At 42.7% G+C, this 21,057-nt stretch overlaps 1 protein-coding gene across 1 annotated transcript in view; it reads right to left on the bottom strand.

Moving 5' to 3' along the window:
- Nucleotides 1–15,675, bottom strand: part of znf628 (zinc finger protein 628) — a gene marked incomplete at its 5' end in the record, with an annotated part of 30,157 nt that extends 14,482 nt beyond the window's left edge. The window contains one exon of the mRNA XM_028821195.2: nt 14,076–15,675. Within this exon, the coding sequence (XP_028677028.2) occupies nt 14,076–15,675 (1,600 nt within the window). The remainder of the gene's footprint in view (nt 1–14,075) is intronic.
- Between the last annotated feature and the right edge of the window lie 5,382 nt (nt 15,676–21,057).

Raw genomic sequence — 21,057 nt, 5'->3', positions numbered from 1 at the left:
TCACTTCCTGATTAAGACGTCCTACGTTTAAATCAACTACCTGCTTAATTAGGCTCCTCATTTACCTAATTATTCCATCAAAGGAGATTAAAACAATCACCAGATGACCTTTTATTTAGGAAACATTAACATATATATTTGTGCGGAGTCAAAACGTGAAGCTCTCGATTTACCATTCGATCTACGGTCCTCACCTCCCCTATGCTCACGGGCTATGAGTAGATCACGGATACAAGTGGCAGAAAGGAGTTTCTTTTACAGGGCGTCTGGGCTCAGCCTTGAAGTTAGGGGTGAGGAGAGCAGACATTCGAGAGGAGCTCAGAGTAGAACCGCTGCTCCTCTGCATCGAAAGGAGCCAGTTGAGGTGGTTTGGGCATCCGATTAGGACGCCTCCCTTAGGAGTCGAGGTGATCTCGGGGTAGACCCTAGACACACTGGAGAGATTAACCTCTTGGCTGGTCTGAGAATGCCTTGCTGTCCCCAGCAGGAACTAGAGAAGGTGGCAAGGAAAAGGATGTCTTGGACTGCTACCTCCACGACCCAGAGAGGGTTAAGCAGCAGACAACAGATGGATGAATGGCTGGGTGAGCATATGTGTGTGTCGTTACAAGAGCCGAATTTCATGCCAGTTCATTTTTTCCAACTTTCAGATGCTTTTAAGGAGTGTTTCCCTGAACTGGACAAAGATGGTGCAGAAAAGAGGTGAGTGGCATTAAGGAGCAGTCACATGGAAAAATGATAATGTAAAGGAGGAGGACATCATCATTCAGACTGCTGATTTGCCCTTACCAGAAACACGCTGGTTTTATTATTACTGGGGGGTCTCCGCCCCCTGCTCACTTCGCTCGCCCACCCTCAGGTTTGGTTAACCGGATATACAATTTAAAGAGATTGATATTTTCATGGGAATTGTCACATACTCTTTCGATTCAATGTTGCGTCGCTTCTCCATGATCATAAATATACACCTGACCGAATTGTGGTCTCTTCGAAATTAAACTTGTCGTTGCTTTAGTTGTTGCGGGACCACAGATTCTCATAGCGTATGGTCCATTATTGTGTAAATCTACGTTCTGAGCACTGAATGATGCGATCGCGAAAAGATTATTGTAGACTCAGATATTTTGCCTGCAGCGTTTGTGGATTTCACTTTCACCAAACAACAAATCTTTTAATTCTAGTGGATACGCCTCTTCATTGGGAGGCAACACTACTTTTCCCTGATGGCAACATGAATTAGACGATCTACAACTCTCCGACTTAAACATTAAAGCCTTACAATATCTACATACTTCTGACATAACACCTATGTTCATATATTCGATCTCTTTTTGCTGTTCCATTATTTCACCAAATAATAATTTCCGTTTGTTTGTGCTAATTCGATCTTTACTTTCTTTTTTTTGATACTTTCCAATTTTACTACTTTCATATTCTCTAACTCTGTTCTGCATGTGTATTGTGCCAACATTTTTGCACATCTTTATGAAGTTTTAGAACGTATACAATTTTTAAGAGCTGGGAGCACATGAAGTGTGTCTGCCAAAAGTATTCCAACAACTGAGAGGTTAGATGTCCGTGACCTTGTTTTAAAATTGTTTGTAAGTAGGGTATGACGTGCAAAAGTCACAGTCTCACAGGTCTTGCTTCCAAAGGATGTAAAGTCTAGTCTCGCGGGACGTCAAAGTGTCTTTCCGAGAAGATCACATCTCAACCTAAGATTTTTTTATTATAATAGAGAGATTTTTTTTTTTTTTATATGAAGCTTTCAGATCCAAAACTTCAAAATCTGCTGATGAATGTAGCCTGGCGATGCCACCAAGGCTTGCTATGAAATCTCAATCTATGAGTGGATTCTGGCTGGTGGAAAGACCATCAACACCTCCATTCAAAATTCTGTCAAATTTCAGTCTCACAGATATTAGCTGCTAGGTCTTGTAAATCTGGAAAGTGTAACTCCGTTGTATTCTGTTCTGAGCGCTTCACTTGTTTGAATCAATTCTGTCACCTTGTCCTGTGACACTTGATCTCAAACAGTCTCCCAGACTGATATTTTACTTAAGTACGTTGACCTCTTATGTAATTAATTTTGGACAAAATAAAAAAAAAAAATGTAAGCGTTATTCCAAAAATGTCACTCGTTTAGAAAATACAGCTTCACATATTTGGATGAGGAGGTAGGCGAGGAAAGAGTCCTTTGAAAAATAAAGAGTTCTGCTCAGACTCATCAATTATGAAACTGGCTGTGATAAAGCCCGTGTGTTGCTGTGGGCCACCCTACCCCTCATCTAAAGGCTGTCGCAAAGTGGACAATAAAACTGACCCAAGAAGCCGTGAACTGTTAGGGAATGATGGATGAAAGAAAACGAAAACTGCAGCAGGAGCCAAGAAATGTCATGACTACTTCTGACCCCTGCTGACAGCTCAGAGGAAGTGCAGTGTCAGGCTTTACACCAGGGGACGGCATTTCCAAAAGTTAAACAGGATATCAGGACAAGGCAATGCAATGCAATGTCTGCCTACCAACTAGCCTTTGGGGTATTTGTGTCCCTGCCATATTTTGCAGAGATAAAAGACACAACTTATGGGGATTAAAGAGGCCACATATCAGCCCCCGGGTCCTTCTTTGGCCTTTAAGGGGACAGTGCATTACAAATACATCATGGATTTGGTTGTGGTTTATGATCCAGACAAGTTACTGAACTGTTCCAACCAAATGACCCAAATCCCCCAATTTCTTCTTCTTCTTCTTCCGGCTGCTCCCGTTAGGGTTGACACAGCGGATCATTTTCTTCCATATCTTCCTGTCCTCTCCATCTTGCTCTGTTACACCCATCACCTGCATGTCTTCTCTCACCACATCCATAAACCTTCTATTAGACCTTCCTCTTTTCCTCTTACCCAGCAACTCTATCCTTAGCGCCCTTCTCCCAATATAACCAGCATCTCTCCTCTGCACATGTCCAAACCAACACAATCTCGCCTCTCTGACTTTGTCTCCCAAACCGTCCAACTTGAGCTGACCCTCTAATGTACTCTCCATTATTCTTGTTAGAACCAGCGCTGCACTCCGGGAACCCAAAATCTATATAAAATATTTTTAACAATATTTTTCTTATCACGTTTAAGTGAATAACGTTCCTCAAACCACACAGACTTTGTTTAAATTTTATAGAAGATTAAAATTATGTCCATCTGTTTTTTACTTGGCTGATCTGAAAAATAAAAAAGGGCACCCAAAACATTAGAAGATCGCAAAAATCGAAATAAACCATCAGGTCAGCTGAGCTGGTTTCTGGTGTAGCTGACATGCAGACGGAGACATAAGAGGAACAGAGGCGAGGCAAACTAGGATGAAGACGCATCACAAGAGGTTGAAATGATGGTGCTGCACAGAGCGGAGAACCTTAAGATAAGATATGCAAATGAAATACTAATTTATGCATCCAAGTATAAATGTCTCCTCCTCCTTCTTTCAGCTGCTTCTATTTAGGGGTCACCACAATGGACCAGCCGTCTCCATCGATCTACAGTAATCCCTCCTCCATCGCGGGGGTTGCGTTCCAGAGCCACCCGCGAAATAAGAAAATCCGCGAAGTAGAAACCATATGTTTATATGGTTATTTTTACATTGTCATGCTTGGGTCACAGATTTGCGCAGAAACACAGGAGGTTGTAGAGAGACAGGAACGTTACTCAAACACTGCAAACAAACATTTGTCTCTTTTTCAAAAGTTTAAACTGTGCTCCATGACAAGACAGAGATGACAGTTCCGTCTCACAATTAAAAGAATGCAAACATATCTTCCTCTTCAAAGGAGTCAGGAGCAGAGACTGTCATAAAGGCAGAGGAAAATCAATAGGGCTGTTTGGCTTTTAAGTATGCGAAGCACCGCGGCACAAAGCTGTTGAAGGCGGCAGCTCACACCCCCTCCGTCAAGAGCACAGAAAGAGAGAGAAAGACAGAGAAAAACAAGCAAGCAAAAATCAATACGTGCCCTTCGAGCTTTTAAGTATGCGAAGCACCGTGCAGCATGTCGTTTCAGGAAGCAGCTGCACAAAAGATAGCAACGTGAAGATAATCTTTCAGCATTTTTAGACGAGCGTCCGTATCGTCTAGGTGTGCGAACAGCCCCCCTGCTCAATCCCCCTACGTCAGGATCAGAGAAAGTCAGCGCAATAGAAAGAGAAAAGTAAGCCGGGTAGCTTCTCAGCCATCTGCCAATAGCATCCCTTGTATGAAATCAACTGGGCAAACCAACTGAGGAAGCATGTACCAGAAACTAAAAGACCCATTGTCCGCAGAAACCCGCGAAGCAGCGAAAAATCCGCGATATATATTTAAATATGCTTACATATAAAATCCGCGATGGAGTGAAGCCGCGAAAGGCGAAGCGCGATATAGCGAGGGATTACTGTATATCATTTTCTGCCACACCGACTGCCTTCATGTCCTCCCTCACCACAACCATAAACCTCCTCTGTGGCCTTCCTCTTTTTCTCTCGCCTGGCAGTTCCATCCTCAATATTCTTTTCCCGATGTACCCCTCATTTTTTCTCTCAATGTGGCCTCTCTCACTTGGTCACTAAACTTTGTTGTCCCTCTATAATAGACTCATTCCTAATGCATTCTACCCTCGTTACTCCAAACGAAAAATCATAGCATCTTCAACTCTGCCACTTCCAGCTCTGCCTCCTGTCTTTTCCTCAGTGCCACCATCTCCAACCCATATAACTAAGATGGTCTCTCTACCGTCCTGTAGACCTTCCCTTTCACTCTTCCATCACAAATCACTCGTGTCACTCTTCTCCACCCAGTCCACCCTGCCTGCACTCTCTTTTTCACCCCTCTGCCACTCTCTCCATTGCTCTGGACCGTTGAGCCAAAGTATTTAAATTCCTGTACCTTCACCACCTCTTCTTCTTGCAGTCACACCCTCCACCAGCTTTCTCACGCATTCACAGACGTACTCCATGTTACACCTACTGACCGTCATTCCCCTTCTCTCCAGCGTGTACCTCCACCTCTCCAGGTTCGCCTCAACCTGCCGTCTGCTCTCATTTTGTGCGTCTGGTAGGCTGATGACACAAGTGAACAGTCCTGCGCTCCGGTGCCCAACATCACCAAACTGTCATTTTTACCCCTGGGTTGTCCCTATGACCCCAAGCACCTCATGACTGACAAGTTAAGCACTGGCCAGTGTCTGTTTGAGGCTCCCAGGCGGAAAATCTGCCTAAGGTGCTCATCATGAAGAATCATTTCTATTGGCTGAAGCATCTCTTTATTAATAAATCCATCTTGGTCTGCTTTTTAAATTATTCAATTGCCACATTAGGTACAGGAGGCTGCATGGCCTGCATCTGTTTAGTGCGCTCCATAAAAAGAATTAAAGCATCTCTAACAGAAGTTGTTTTGTGTTTATTTGAAAGGGCAGATTTCTTAAGGTAACAACATCACTACCCAGAATTAGCAAACACTGGAGTCCATCTTAAAAAATAAAAGGTGAAATTAAACTCAGACCCAGCCTGATGGGTAAAACAGTAAAACCAAAACTCCTTCTTCCATTGCGCTGCGTTGCTACAGGATTCTTTTGTGAAAGTTTGCACAATCCTCAGATGTGCGGAATGCTCTGAACTAAGAGGTTTGCCATTACATTTGATGCCACATAGTGTGCGCAAAGATTACTGATTTGGATGACATTCACAACAGATCATCAGAAAAAAAAAAAAAGTTAAATACACAGAGGATTCAGGAAACATTCAGACGGCATCACTATTTTCCACAGTCGTAATGTTGAACCCTTATGGTAAAATCATTACATTTAATTTATTCCCATATCAGGTCACACTCAATACCACAGAATGACAACATGAAAATTGGTTTTTTTAAAAAAAAAAAAAAAAAACCCTGAAATACGGACAGACCCTTTGATATGAAATTTATCTGTTATTGCTTATCATCGAGATGTTTCCACACCTTCTGTTAGTCCAACTGTGGTCAATTCAACTGAATGTACCGATTAGGAAAGGCGCACGCCTGTCTATCGAAAGTCCCACAGGTGTGCAAAAACTAAGCCAGGCGGTCAAAGGAATTGCCTGAAGAGTTTCGAGACAGGATTGTGTCAAGACACAGATTTGGGGAAGGGTACAAAAAAAAAAAAAAAAAAAACACGTCTGTAGCATTGAAGGCTCCCAAGAGTACCGTTTGCCTTCACGATTCCCAAATGGAAGAAGCTTGGAACGACCAAACCTAGCACCAGACAGATACATTGAGCAATTATAGGAGAAGGGGCATGGTAGGAGAGTTTACCAAAAAAAAAACAATGGTCACTCTGGCTGAGCTCCAGTCAACCTGTGAGAAGATGGGAAAAATTTCCAGAAGGACAACCATCACTGAAACACTCCACCGATCGAGTGGCCAGGCAGCAGCATAAAAAGACACATGGATGCCTGCTTGGAGACTGCGAAAAATGTACCTATTGGGCTCTCAAACTACGCGAAACAAGATCCTCTGGTCTGATGAAACCACCAATTGCATCATGCATGAAGGAAACCAGGCACATCACCTATGCAACACCATTCCAGCCGTGAAGCATGGTGGTGACACATCATATACCATCAGGTTGCTTTTCAGCAGCAGGTACTGGGAGACTAGACAGCTGAATGAAGCAAAGTACAGAGATATATCCGTAACTCTTTCAGGGTGTGTGTCAACTTACATCGACACAGAGGGTTAAGGCGGATGTCAACATTAATGAACACCTGGGGGTAGAGGCGTTAATCAGCTGTTAATCATCGACAACACCCCTGTTATGTTAGAGATCAGCTCAGTTTTCTAGCAGTATGCTGCTTGCATTATGCGTTATACTGGTACTGCTGTTTCATGCGTCTGCATATTGTGACCGTGGCTGCTCAGCTGTGTGAAGATGGCTGATTGAAGACGAACACTGCCGGCTATGCAAAGAAGGCCACCACTGACAGCCTTCGCAAAGCTGCCACAGCGGTCACAGTATGCAGCAACAGATTCCTGAAACAGTGGCGTCAGTGTAACAAATACTGTAAGCAGAGTAATGTGGCAATCCAAGCTGTTGGCTGCTTCTAACAATACCATTACCAGATATGTGAATTCACATAGTGTAGAGCGGCTCATCTCTCTATTACAAAAAAAATCTTGCGACGATACGAGACTTTTTTCCCCGCAACAAGACGTGATCTTTGGAAGAGAGACACTTTCACTTCCCACGAGACGGACAAGTCACGTCATACTTACAACCTTTGGAAGCAAGTCCCGTGATAGACATGCAGAGCAGGTTAGAGATAATGGAAGTAGGGAAATTCGAAAGTCTGAAAAAGAGTAAACATCGCATTAGCGCAAACAAACGGAAATTATTACTCAGTGAAATAACGGAACAGCGAAAAGAGATTGAATAGTGTTTGAGGATATCTGGGAGACAAGAGAGACAAGGCAGTGAGATAAAAGGACAGCTGCTGTACAGGCTTTGATGCGTTCAAAGCGCCGTGCGAAATGCAGATCATGCAGTACGGCGGCAGCAGCAGCAAGCCAGCAGCTGATTGAGCAAAGAGGAGGTAAAAAAAAAAATGCATTTGTTACCCATTGTATCATCGAGGGGTTTCAGAGAAGTGTCCGCATCTCCTTGGGGTGCGTTCAGCCCCCCTCCTTACAGCGATGCGTAGCGCTGGCTTGTGGTTGGCGAGCAAAGTAAGCTGGGGCCAAAGCCCCCTAGTCTTATATATAAACGTCTAGATAGATAGATAGATAGATAGATAGATATGTGTGGAAGTGTGCGTGTGTGTGTGTGTCTGTCTGTCCGGCCCGGAAGTGCGAGGCTACAGCATGAAGCTCAAAGAGCCAACAAAGCGTCCCCAAGTTAACAAGTCGGAAGAAGAAAGAAGTGCAAGGCTACAACATAAAGCTGAAAGAAAGCGACTCCATCGCCAAAGTGAAACAGCCAAGAAAAGACAAACTCACTTAGCCGCTAATACACAAGTGAGGCAAGCACAGTGGCAAAATGAAACCACCGAGGAGAAAGAAACTTGCTTGGCCGCTGATAGACAAGTAAGGGTGAGCATGTCTGCAAAACGAAACCGCAGACTCTGCATTTCAATTTTTTTTCCCCCTGACAATTTCAATAGTTTCTAGCAACCTGGGCTTTTTACAGCACAGGCTTACACAACTAGTGGAACATAAAACACAGAGACATTTGTCATAAATAAATATATAATGTTGATTTATGTGTGAAACCATTGCTTTGTCAGCTTTAGGCCAAAACGGAAAAAAAAATAATTAGCCCTGAAAGAGTGAAGACCTATGCTAGAACAATATGGATCCGAAACTGGGCCAAACGTTCACCATCCAACAAGTCACAAAGCAAAGATAACACAGGGTGGACTTCAGGTGAAACTCTAGGAAAGTTCTCGAATTACCCTACTAGAGCCCGGACTTGAAACATGGCAGGAGAGACCTGAAAATAGCTGTCCACTAACAGTCTCCGTCCAACCTGACAGAGATTAACTGCTGAAAGGAAAGGCAGTAACGCCAAATCGCAGTGTTGGGGAAAAAGACTCCAAAATTGCTGGGAAAAGGGTCTAAATGTTTGTGTCAATGTGACATTTCAGCTTTTCATTTCTAAAATTCTATTTTTACATTATCATTCTGGGGTATTGAGTGCTGCTTAATCGGGGGGGGGGTTCATTTAAATGACTTTAGCACAAGGCTGCAACATAACAAAATGTCACCAAGTGAAGAAGTCTGAATACTTACTGAATAATTAAATTTCTTCACAAAAGCTAAAGGAACTCCAAGAAAATCCATCAAACAACAGCACTAAGTACTTCAAGATCCTAACCGCATGCCTTCATACACCATTCATCTCCTTCTGTGACAGATGCCTCTATGAATATTTTATAAAGACACAGGCTGAAGGGTACGGCTGCCCACAGAATAAGGACTTGCTACCTGCAACGAGTGATGAACAATCGGTCTGAGAAATCTTCAACAGTGAAAAGATGAACTGGTAACTAATGTTGCTTACTCAGGGTGCAGACCATAATAACAAGGCACAGACTTAAAAAAAAATAAAAAAAAAATAGGTATGACTAAATAGAAGACTTCCATACAATAATCTCAGAAGGTCACAGGTCACTGCACCAAACCAGCTAATGTATTAATACGCCCCAATGATGACAAAAAGAAGATCACCTTCAAAGGTAAGGCCTTGCCACCATGTTGAAACACAAGGACAGATAAGAGGATTTCCTGGCACCTTTCCATAGGTAACTCCATGTCAAATCATCACACTTTGGACCTCACTATCACAGATTTTAACAAAACTTGGCATGCTGATTGGTCATATGAGCAACCCATGGACCGGAAATTGTATATGTTTTAAATCAATATTAAGGGAGATTTAAGATAACAAATTTTGAACTTCTATAAAACTTTGACTGGCTTTATCTCCCTAAATATAATTTGCACACAAATGGTTCTGATATTGTTTTAAAGCTCTTTCTCAACACATTGCATTAAAAATATTTATTTTGTTTTCTTATAAAATTATTGTACAAAACTAATATACTTTTTTTTTTTTCAAAATTATCATACAAAAAGCATACCATTATCGTATGCAATGTATTATCATACCTGCTATAAAATTATCACACGCTAACTATCGTACATCGCTTTGCTGCACACACTCTCAGCGGACGACTGAACGGGGCAGCCGACATGACCAGTTCATCTCCCTCCTGAGTCATGTGAGCCTCAATGGATTGTGCGGCAGTTACCAGATTCTAATTTTGTTGTATTCCCAAGATTAATATACATCATTAACCTCTATTATTACTTTTTTCATTTTTTTTTTTTTTATTATTATATACTAGCTGTCCCCCGAGGCACCGCCCAAGTAGTAGTGAAACAGGACAAACTTTAAAAATGAACAAACAAACAGGTGTCGGTAGCTAAGTGGTGGCAAGGAACACTCGAAAACGTGGCCAGAGGTAGACCAACTCAAACGAAGGCTGGCACGGGAGTGAAGAGGGCCCTGCCCAGCTCCCCACTCCTGATGTCACGTTTGCCCCTCCCCTCTGCCAGCAGCCTTTGTCTTGGATTAGTACGAATATATATCGTTCCTGTAAGCGAACTATGATACTTAGCGCAATGAGAGAAGTTGCAAAATCAACCAGAATGTTCAAGCAAATTGTATATAAAAAACACCTTTGTCTCAGATTAGCACGAGTATATCGCTCCTGCAAGCGAATTATGATACTTAGCGCGATGACAGAAGTCACAAAATCAACCAGAATGTTCAAGCAAATAAAAAACAATCTAAATCTGTTAAGTAGTTCGTGAAAAGCGGACAGACATACAAAGAGAGACATTGGATTTTAGATTTGAGAGAGAGATGCATGCAATTGTTTCATTTAATGTGGGAGTCCCTTTTTGTGGAACCTGTTTCAGCTGCACCATTTGCAGTATGGCATCATATGGCCCATGGCAAATCCAGCAATGGGAACTTTCTGTGCCCCCCCCCCCCTTTCCCTTGATACCCTAAGCACATGCTCAATTTGCTTAATAGTTAATCCAGCCTTGAGTACAATGCGTGGAGTACAAGTCACATGAGGTTATGAGTAAGTCATATATCACACTAGTGAGGTCTCACCTGGAGTTCTGTGTGCCGTTTTTGGTCTCCATATTATTAAAAAAAAAAAAAAGGCAGAGCAGACTAAGAAGGTCCAGCGAAGAGCAATAAGACTGATTCTGGGACTAAGGTATAAATTATGAGTTGAGATAGAAGGAGTTGAACCTTTTCGGAGATTAAGAGGGGACAGGACCAAATTGTTTAAAATTATGAAAAGGATTAGTACAGTGGATCCTAGTTGTTACTTTATGATAAATTCTGCAACCAGGACAGGGAAATCATAGAAACATTAGAAAGTCTTTCATCATGTAAAGTATCAGAATAAATGACCAGAGTAGTGCGGTGGAGAGCAGGACTTCAGGGACCTTCAGATCTCGACTTGATATTATTTTGGACATTCTAGATGTATAGGATGGACAAGCTTGTTCGGCTGAATGGCCTTTGTCCTCAATTTTTCTAATTTTCTAAAGTGGCCACTGAGTGGATACTCTTATTTTTACAAGGTTACTTTTTTATATATATTTGTTCTGTATTATTGAAAGCCTATGGCAGCATGTCACATACTGTTTACCTGTAGTTGCTCAATCCGCATCTAAACTGCAATTCAAGCTGTACACAAAATAAACTTTGCCGGATTTGGACCTTATAAGATTTTTTTCCCCCCTCGGTGTTCATGTCTCTTTCTTTTGAGCTACAGCTGGGGTTTCAAACTGCAGTCCTGGAGGGCCCCAGTGGCTGCAGGTTTTCATTCTAACCCTTTTCTTAATTAGTGACCTGTTTTTGCTGCTAATTAACTTCTTTTGAATTCAATGTAATTGACTTGCTCTTGAAGACTCAGACCCCTCAATTGTTTCTTTTTCCTTAATAAGCAGCCAAACAATAATGAGATACAAAATGAGCCAAAACAGGAGCAGCAAACTGTGACCTTCATACAATATCTGAAAATAAGGAAAGATGAAGGTCTCGGGAATGCTGATCTGCTCAGGTCCTCAAAACATTTTACCAGTGCCCTTAGAAAAGAGAAAATTCAATAATTTTGGAAATGTCTGCTATTGCACAATGAGAGCAGCAACAAGCCATGGAATTAAAGAACGGGTTCAATTAACGACAAGAATCTGAGCCTAATTAAGCAACTGGATGGAGTTTGAGGCCCTGACTTAGCTGGTCTTCTGTCAGCTCATTCACTTCACATTTCATTTCTGTTTGGGTGTCATTTAAGGAAAGAAATAAAGCAATTCAGAGGAATGATAAAGAAATTCAGGGAAACGAATCTTAACAAACAAGTCAACTCAAATGAACGGAAAAGGAGTTAATTAGCAGCAAAAACTGGTCACCAATTAAGTAAAAGGTTAGAATGAAAACCTGCAGACACTGCAGCCCTCCACACTGTAAAAAATGTCAGTAAATTTAACAGTAAAAATATTGTAAATGGTGAAAGTAAAAGACCTTTTCTGAAAAAAAGGAAAGTTACCTTACGTTCTACTGAAAATTACCTGCATATCTTAAACAATACATTTCATTATTTTTTTACAGCCAAAATATGCTAAATACAGCACTAAAGACGCAAGCAGACTATACTTCCTTAGAAGGCTGGTGCCCTTCAACATCTGCAATAAGATGCTGCAGATGTTCTATCAGACGGTTGTGGCGAGCGCCCTCTTCTATGCGGTGGTGTGCTGGGGAAGCAGCATAAAGAAAAAGGACACCTCACGCCTGGATAAACTGGTAAGGAAGGCAGGCTCTATTGTGGGCATGGAGCTGGACAGTTTGACATCTGTGGCAGAGCGACGGGCGCTGAGCAGACTCCTGTCAATCATGGAGAATCCACTGCATCCACTGAACAGGATCATCTCCAGACAGAGGAGCAGCTTCAGCGACAGACTGCTGTCACCGTCCTGCTCCACTGACAGACTGAGGAGATCGTTCCTCCACCACACTATGCGACTCTTCAGTTCCACCCGGGGGAGGTAAACGTTAACATTATACATTATCACTCTTTAATTTAATATTGTTCTTTATCAGTATGCTGCTGCTGGAGTATGTGAATTTCCCCTTGGGATTAATAAAGTATCTATCTATCTAAATACCATTTACCGATGCATTACAATTACACTGAAAAAATCTGCTAATTTTAGTGTAAAACTGTTAAATAGCGAAGGCAAACAACCGTAAAATGTAAAACGGGAAAGCGCTGTGGAGTTTGCATGTTCTCCCCGTGTCTGCGTGGGTTTTCTCCGGGTGCTCCGGTTTCCTACTACACTCCAAAGACATGCAGGTTAGGTCGATTGGCGATTCTAAATTGGCCCTAGTGTGTGCTTGGTGTGTGGGTGTTTGTGTGTGTGTCCTGCGGTGGGTTGGCGCCCTGCCCAGGATTGGTTCCCTGCCTTGCGCCCTGTGTTGGCTGGGATTGGCTCCAGCAGACCCCCGTGACCCTGTGTTCGGATTCAGCGGGTTGGAAAATGGATGGATGGATGGATGGGAAAGCGCTGTTTCAGTAAAACCGAAGCTACGATATTTGCATAAGGACACGCCCCCTTTAACTATATTGTTCGTGGTGAACTGCATACCTTTGAATAGTAGGGAAAAAAACTTAAACCAAGTTAGCTGACTTATTTTTCCCTGCATGCTGAAGGTTTTTTGAGGTTATGGAAGCTGATTTATGGTGGGTTGTATTCGATAAGCTGGCACACCTGTAGGACACCACACACCACAAAAGCAAACTACTTCCCCACCTATGTGCCATAGCTTCCTTAAAAATTTGAATTGTTTTCAATGTGTATAATTAAATGGTATATGTTTGCTATTGGTTGTTGTTACTTTATTGTTGCAAGCTGTGTACTGGGGTTTGACCCTGACAATACTTTCTAATGGTTTATTGATTGGCATATTTATTACACTACATAAATTTGTAGTTATGGTTAAATATTCTCTTCTGTTGGAATGTGTTGCAAAGAAAAAACAGTTTTTACTACAAAGTTATACCGTACACCTAAAAATACTGTCACCTTTATTTATTTATTTTTTTTACGGTAAACTTCTGGTAACCACAGCTGCCAGTACTTTACTGTAAATTGAACTTTTTTTTTTTTTTTTTTTTTTTTTTAAGTGTACCGTAGACCTAAAAATATTGTCACCATCTTTTTCACGGTAAAATTCTGGCAACCCAGCTGCCAGTATTTTACCATAAATTTAACATTATTTTTTTTTTTTTTTTTTTTTTACAGTGCAGGACTGGAGTTTGAGACCACTGAGCTAAAGGATGCATTCCCACAACCAGAGTTGATTATGTTCAACCTTGTATTTACCCGCAAACATTTTCATTTAACTTTTAGGCTCCACTCATGCACCAAAGTTAAACCCGGCCCTTTGTGTGTGCATTTTACAATCGGATCACCAAAACCCCAAAACATTGCTCACCAGCGTTCTGCTGCCTGCCACTCTTATGCTGCGTTGCAGAGGTCCGTTGTCCTGTCAAAGTGCTACTTGTCACCACGGCCCCTTCTTCATCCCCTAGAAGATCTGGGGCACTCTGTCCTGTAGGGGACGCGGGCATAGCAACCAGACTAACGTTAGCACCGACTCCCACTTGGCACTGCACCTCAATGCCATCCTGCACCGTCAGCAGCGATGGGCAAGCCACCTCCGCTTCAGCCTCCTGAATCAGCTGTTGTTCAGCAGGATGGGTACGCTGGTGTGCCAGTAGGCTGGCAAGCTGTGAGAAGGTTTTATCGCAGGTGGCACATTTGAAGCGGCAATCCGCAGCACCAGCTGCTAGCTGATGGCACTGTTGCAGGTGGCGGGAGAGCCCGGCAGCACTCTTAAAAGACTTGCCACAGATCTGACATCCATTGGTTGGAAGTGTAACCCCATCAGAAGACGTCTCCACCACTTCTTCCTTGGGCAGAGTTGGAGGCTCAAAGTCTGAGATCAGCCCATCGTGTGCTACGGTGTCTTGCATATCCTGCAGATGGATAGCCTGGTGTCGCGTTAGTTCTTTCTCACTTTGGAACGTGTGCTCACACGCCCCACAACGATAGAGCATGTCCACAGTCTCCTCTCCTTCTCCCAGGTTTGCCGCCGCCAAGAAAACCTCAGCTGCTAGAGGGGTCAGTCCACTATTTGCATCCACCACGGTGGTCTCCGGGGCAGCTGCCACTACGAGATCTGTAGCACTGGATGCCTGCGCATAGGCCTGCTCGATGGCGTGAGTCTGAAGGTGTTTCTGCAAGAAAGGTTCCGACACAAAGACCTTCATGCAGAGGCCACATTTAAATGGGACAGCTTTGTCAGCGGGGCTGACGTTTGGAGCAGGAACACTGGAGGGAGAAGAGGATGAAGTGTGAGTGAGCCGATGTAGGAGAAGGTTGGAGGAGTGGGTGAAACTCTTGCTGCAGTCAACACAGCAGTAAGGCTTCTCCCCAGTGTGGATGCGACGGTGCTGACGCAAGTTGGTCAACTGGGTGAAGGCCTTGCCGCATACCTCGCAGGGGTAAGGCTTGAGGCCTGAGTGTACATTCTTGTGGCGCCGCAAGCTGGAGGAGTTCTTGAAGGCCTTGCCACACACTTCACAAGGGTATGGCGTTTCTCCAGAGTGCTGCCGCAAGTGGTACTGGTAGTGGGAACTCCACTTGAAGGCCATGCCACAGATGCCACACTTGAACGGCCGCAGACCCGTGTGGACACTGCGGTGCACCTGGAGCAGAGAGGAGCGTTTGAACGCCTTGCCGCAATCCGTGCAGTGGTAAGGCTTCTCGCCAGAGTGTGAGCGCAGGTGATACAGCAGTGCCGAGGATCCTTTGAAGGCCTTTGGGCACTCGGTGCACCGATATGGCCTCTCGTCATTGTGACTGCGTTGATGATGAATAAGTCGGGAGGACCACTTGAAGGTCTTACCACACTCCAGGCACTCAAACTGATGCCCTTCAGAGTTGGGACTGCGCCCCCCGATTTGCCACGACAGAGGTGCCAAAACTTCCCATCTCTGTTGCTCCTGTAACCAAAGAGTCAGACGTGGAGTTCAAGCCAAGTGGTGCCTCAGGAAGACCCCCGATTTCAGCAATATTCTGAAGCGTTGCCATATCAGGCAAAGAAGAGATGACCGTCACATCTGAGAGTACCTGCTGCTCAGCACCTACTGTGTGTCCAGCAGCAGTCAAGGTCACAATCCCCGCAGCTCCACCACTCGACATCCTGCTTCTTATGGTGTTGCCACCCAACCCCACCCCCCCCCCACAAAGAGGGTGGGTCAACAGTTTAACCTTCAAGAGAAAAGGAACCAAACGAAAAAAGTCTCTGGGACTGCTGTGTAGTGAAGCTATCCCAGCTCATCTCCCTCCTGCTTCAGCGACGAAGACAAAGCAAACAACATCCCAGTGGCTGTGGGTCCTTCCTTATAGGTGGCCAGAGCAACTCCTGGGGGAATAAGAAGGAAAACAAAGAAATATAAGTCGAGATAAACACCCGCTGGAGAGGAAAATTACATCAAGTCCCGAAATCTCAAAGGGAAAACACCTCTTGTGGAACAATTCATTAGGTCAAAAAATATCTAACCAAATGCTTTCATATTTGAAGGGTTCCATAAATTATACTGCACAAGCATCAATCCATCCATCCATCCTTTTTCTAGCCCACTTACCCAGTTGATGGGTGAGGGGAGCCAATCAGTGCTGTGGAGTCAGTAGATAAATTCTTCAACTTCGACTCCTTAGTTTCCGGTATTTCTGACTCTGACTCCTCTGTAATGTATTTTCCATGTTGATAGAAGGAAGGCAACGTACACATCATTTAACCACAGAACTACTGACTAGGACGGTGACTCTCTACCTTATTGGACAGTTTAAACAAAAGACAAGAACCCCTGAACACACATCAGGTCATAGCACACACCACATCATTACACTTAATAATAATTCATTACATTTATATAGTGCTTTTCTCAGTACTCAAAGCGCTATCCACACAGGGAGGAACCGGGAAGCGAACCCACAATCTTCCACAGTCTCCTTACTGCAAAGCAGCAGCACTACCACTGCGCCACCTGTGGGGACACTTGTTTACACTCAAATAAACTTGTTAAACACATTACATCTGAAATAAAATGAAAACACTTTTTGTAATGTACCATAATCCAGATTACAATATGTGAATGTCAGGTTGTATAATAGCTCAGCTGAACTTCACACCAGTAGTAACACAACTAGGCACTGGGCTTTATTCTTACACCAGAGAAATACTTAATTTAGGACTATTGTTTGTGAAATGGGACATTTGAACTTGCTGTATTTTCTTTCATTACAATTTAAATTTATTAGGAAAAAATGTACAGACTCCGACTCCAGGTACCCAAAATTGTCTCCGACTCCACAGCCCTGGAGCCAATGAAGCTGCAGAGACCGAACGTTGAACGAGGGTCCACTCCATCGCAAGGCTCATTCAAACTCACAACTATACCAAAGCAAATTTCTGTTGCCAAGCTAACAAACAAATCTTTGGGATGGGTGAGGAAAACTGTGGTACCTGGAGGAATGCTCACCCATAAATTAGGAGAACACACAAACCAGGGGTGTCTGGCTCTGATCCTGGAGGGCCGCAGTGGCTGCAGGCTTTCACTCCAACCATTTTCTTAATTAGTGACCAGTTTCTGCTGCTAATTAAAGTCTTTTGCCTTATTTGTAACTGACTTGCCATTTCAGACACAATCCCCTCAATTGTCCGTTTCTTTCGTTAATTAGCAGTCACACAATAATAAGACACAAAGTGAGCTAAAACCAGGGCTGTGGAGTCGGAGTTGGAGACAATTCTGGGTACCTGGAGTCGAGGAGTCGGGACTCCGACTCAGACTCCTAATAAATTTAAATTGTAATGGGGGAAAAAAAAATACAGCAAGTTCAAATGTCCCATTTCACAAACAATAGTCCTAATTAAGTACTTCTCTGATGTAAGAATAAAGCCCAGTGCATAGTTGTGTTACTACTGGTGTGAAGTTCAGCCGAGCGATTATACAACCTGACATTCACATATTGTAATCTGGATTATGGTGCATTACAAAAAGTGTTTTCATTTTATTTCATTTTATGTAATGTGTTTAACAAGTTAATCTGAGTGTAAACAAGTGTAATGATGTAGGTAGAGGTGTGTGCTATGGCCCGATGTGTGTTCAGGGGTTCATGTCTTTTGTTTAAACTGTCCAATACGGTAGAGAGTCAGCTTCCTAGCCAGTAGTTCTGTGGTTAAATGGCATGTATGTTGCCTTCCTTCAATCAACATGGAAAATACATTAGCATATTAAATACAGAGGAGTCGGAGTCGGGGAGTTGGAGTCAGAAGTCGGAGCTAACACATGACAAACTTGTTGATCGGCTCAGGTCTATTAAACACTTTGATAGCTCTCTTAGAGAAAACGAAAATCGACTGTTTTGGAAATGTCTGCTGTGGCAGAACTAGAGCACCAGCAAGTCACAGAGGGAAATAACGGGTTTAATTAACAACAAGAATCATCTTCTAATTAAGGTACTGGTTAGTTGGCTCACTTAACATCTTATTTTTGATTGGCTGCTGTTTAAGGCAGGGGTCCCCAGCTCTAGTCCTGGAGGACCACAGTGGCTACAGGTTTTCATTCTAACACTTTTCTTAATGAGTGACCTGTTTTTGCTGCTACTTAACTTCTAATTTTAATTGACTTGCTGTTGAAGACTCAAACCCCTTCATTGTTTATTTTTCCTTAATGAGTAGCCAAACAATAATGAGATATAGAACGAGCCAAAACAACTGGTGTCCGTAAAACAATACCTGAAAATAAAAAAAGATGAATGTCTCAGATCCACAAAACATTTTAACAGTGCTCTTAGAAAAGTGAAAATGAACAAATACAGAAATGTTTGCTATTGCACCACAAGAGCAGCAACAAGCCATGGAATTAAAGAACGGGTCTAATTAACGACATGAATCGGCACCTCATTAGGCAGCTGGTTGGAGTGAAATTGGTTGGAGTTTGAGGCCCCGACTTAGTTGGTCTTCTGTTGGCTCACTCACTTCACATTTCATTTCTCTTTGGGTGCCATTTAAGGAAAGAAATGAAGCAACTCGGAGGAATGATGAAGAAATTCAGGGGAACAGATCTTAAAAAAGCAATTCAATTAAAATGAATATACAAGAAGTTAATTAGCAGCACAAACAGGGCACTCATTAAGAAAAGGGTTAGAATGAAAGCCTGCAGCCAAGGCAGTTGGTGACCCCTGATTTAAGGAAAAAAAAATATGAATTCAGAGGAGGGGAGTCTTTAAAAAACACACAATGCTAATCAGTACATGTGAACGACATTCAGGAGTTCCCTTTTCCCACAAAGAAGAAGATCAAGTTTTTGAAATTTCTTGAATTTAATAAATTCCAAAATAAGCTGAACATTTCCCACTATCCATTCCAAAAATTCTGTTCCCCTGATCATGAAATATTGGAACTCTCCACCATTTGCAGACTTTCTCAAATGAAGAAACTGCATGTTGATAGAAGGGCGTGCTCTTCATTACCCAGTACAAAAAGAATTTTTCTAACCGGATTTGCGGGCACGGAGCCATACTGATATACATTACTAAATGCGAGTGGAAAATTGCAATATTCTTATTTAGGTTGTTGGGGAATATTCTGCAAATTCTTGGATTTCATTAGAACTACAAAATTAGGAAACATTTTAAGGCATTTTTGCCGTGTTCCAATGAATCATGCATTTTTCCAGTCCGACACAGTTTAAAATTTTCTCCAGAATAAAAGACAGAAGCTTAGAATAAGCAAATCTTATATTTTACTTTACACAGTATATGTCGGGTCACTGGAAAAGATTTGCGGTCTTTTATAATGTTTTTGCATTAAAGAAGGAAAAAAACACCTCTCTTAGGAAATATGTGGAAAATCCTTGCATTGAACTTCATACCATAGAGCTGTGGTTCTTAAAACATTTTTTTGCTCTCGTGACCCTATTTTACGGTTTTCTTGTGTCTTTGAGACCCAGAATCGCCACTGAACGTTAGCCTTTTCCCCCTATGGAGAATCACCACGGACCACCATCCTGGTCAACGTAGGTTGTCACGAAGCAATGCTTTTTGTTTTACCCGTCCGCAGCAACCCATCGCAAGACAAAGCGTATGAGACCCTTTCTTACTGTGTACCATTGTGTATCACAACTCTGCGTGACGCCAGAATTTAAGAATCTATGCCCTAGTGCAGGGGTGGCCAACTGTGAACCTGGAGAGCCACAGTGGCTGCAGGTTTTTATTCCAACTCAGTTGCTTAATTATATGCCAATCCTCCCCAATAACAGATCTTCTTTAATTTCAAGGCATGTTGAGTGTTTTAACTCAACCATGTCAGTTCATTCTTAAATCATGGATTGTTTCCCTTTCTATTCCAATAATACATGCATCATCCAAGTGATTTGAAGCCTAAAACGAATGAATAATTTTCAGTTCTTCACTTTCTCTTCAGTTTCCTTACGAGTTCTTAATTAAACCAAATAGTGAATGATGAATGCACACAGGTGGAAATGGAGACAACCGAGACGTAGAACTGCACGTTGGCTTGTCATTTGCATTTTACTATTAATAAAGAGCTGTTAAAACAATGAATTCAGCTGTTTAAGACTAAAATAAGTAATTAAGGGTTCAAAATCACTAAAATGAAGCAGAAAAATGTCACTTGAGCAATAAGTGCTTCATCAGCAATGAATGATTTCTCAGGAAGCAACTGGGTTGGAACAAAAACCTGAAGCCATTGCGGCCCACCAGGACCGACGCTGCTCAGCCCTGATTTAAAGGGTCCAAGTCTTAAACAGCAAATAAATGAAATTAATCAGTAGCAAAGAAAATGGTTAGAATGAAAAACTTATAGCCACTGAGGCTCTCCAGGATTGGAGTTGGCCACCCCTGCCCTACAGCGGGAACAACTTGTAGCTCTTTCAACACTGAACCTCTACTCTTGTATCTCTGTAGGTACAGTGAAGCACAATTAGAACAAAAGCACCTTCAAAGAACAAGAAGAGACAACTCAGTCCTTTAAGTTTCTTTGGTTTTCTACCCATACCCTGATTATTTTTTGATCCACACTGCTGTCAAGCTATTTACCCAAAAACCCATCACTCAGACCCCAACGAGCTCCCATTTTATTGGAGAATAATCAGCATTTTTTTAGGTGCTTGTGGGGCAGGGGCCTCATTTATAAAAACTTGTGTGAATTCGAGCATGAATACAAGTTCACTCCAAACAACATACTATATATATACTAGGGGGCTCTGCCCCCTGCTCGCCAACCCCCGGACTGGCGCTATGCACCAGCCACCTTGCGTCTCTGCCACTCGCGTATGTGGATTTCACTTTCACCAAACAACAAATCTTTTAATTCTCACGGATAG

This window comes from Erpetoichthys calabaricus, chromosome 16, assembly GCF_900747795.2.
Source record: "Erpetoichthys calabaricus chromosome 16, fErpCal1.3, whole genome shotgun sequence".
Lineage (NCBI taxonomy): Eukaryota > Metazoa > Chordata > Cladistia > Polypteriformes > Polypteridae > Erpetoichthys > Erpetoichthys calabaricus.
This window is presented reverse-complemented; position numbering and strand designations above follow the sequence as displayed.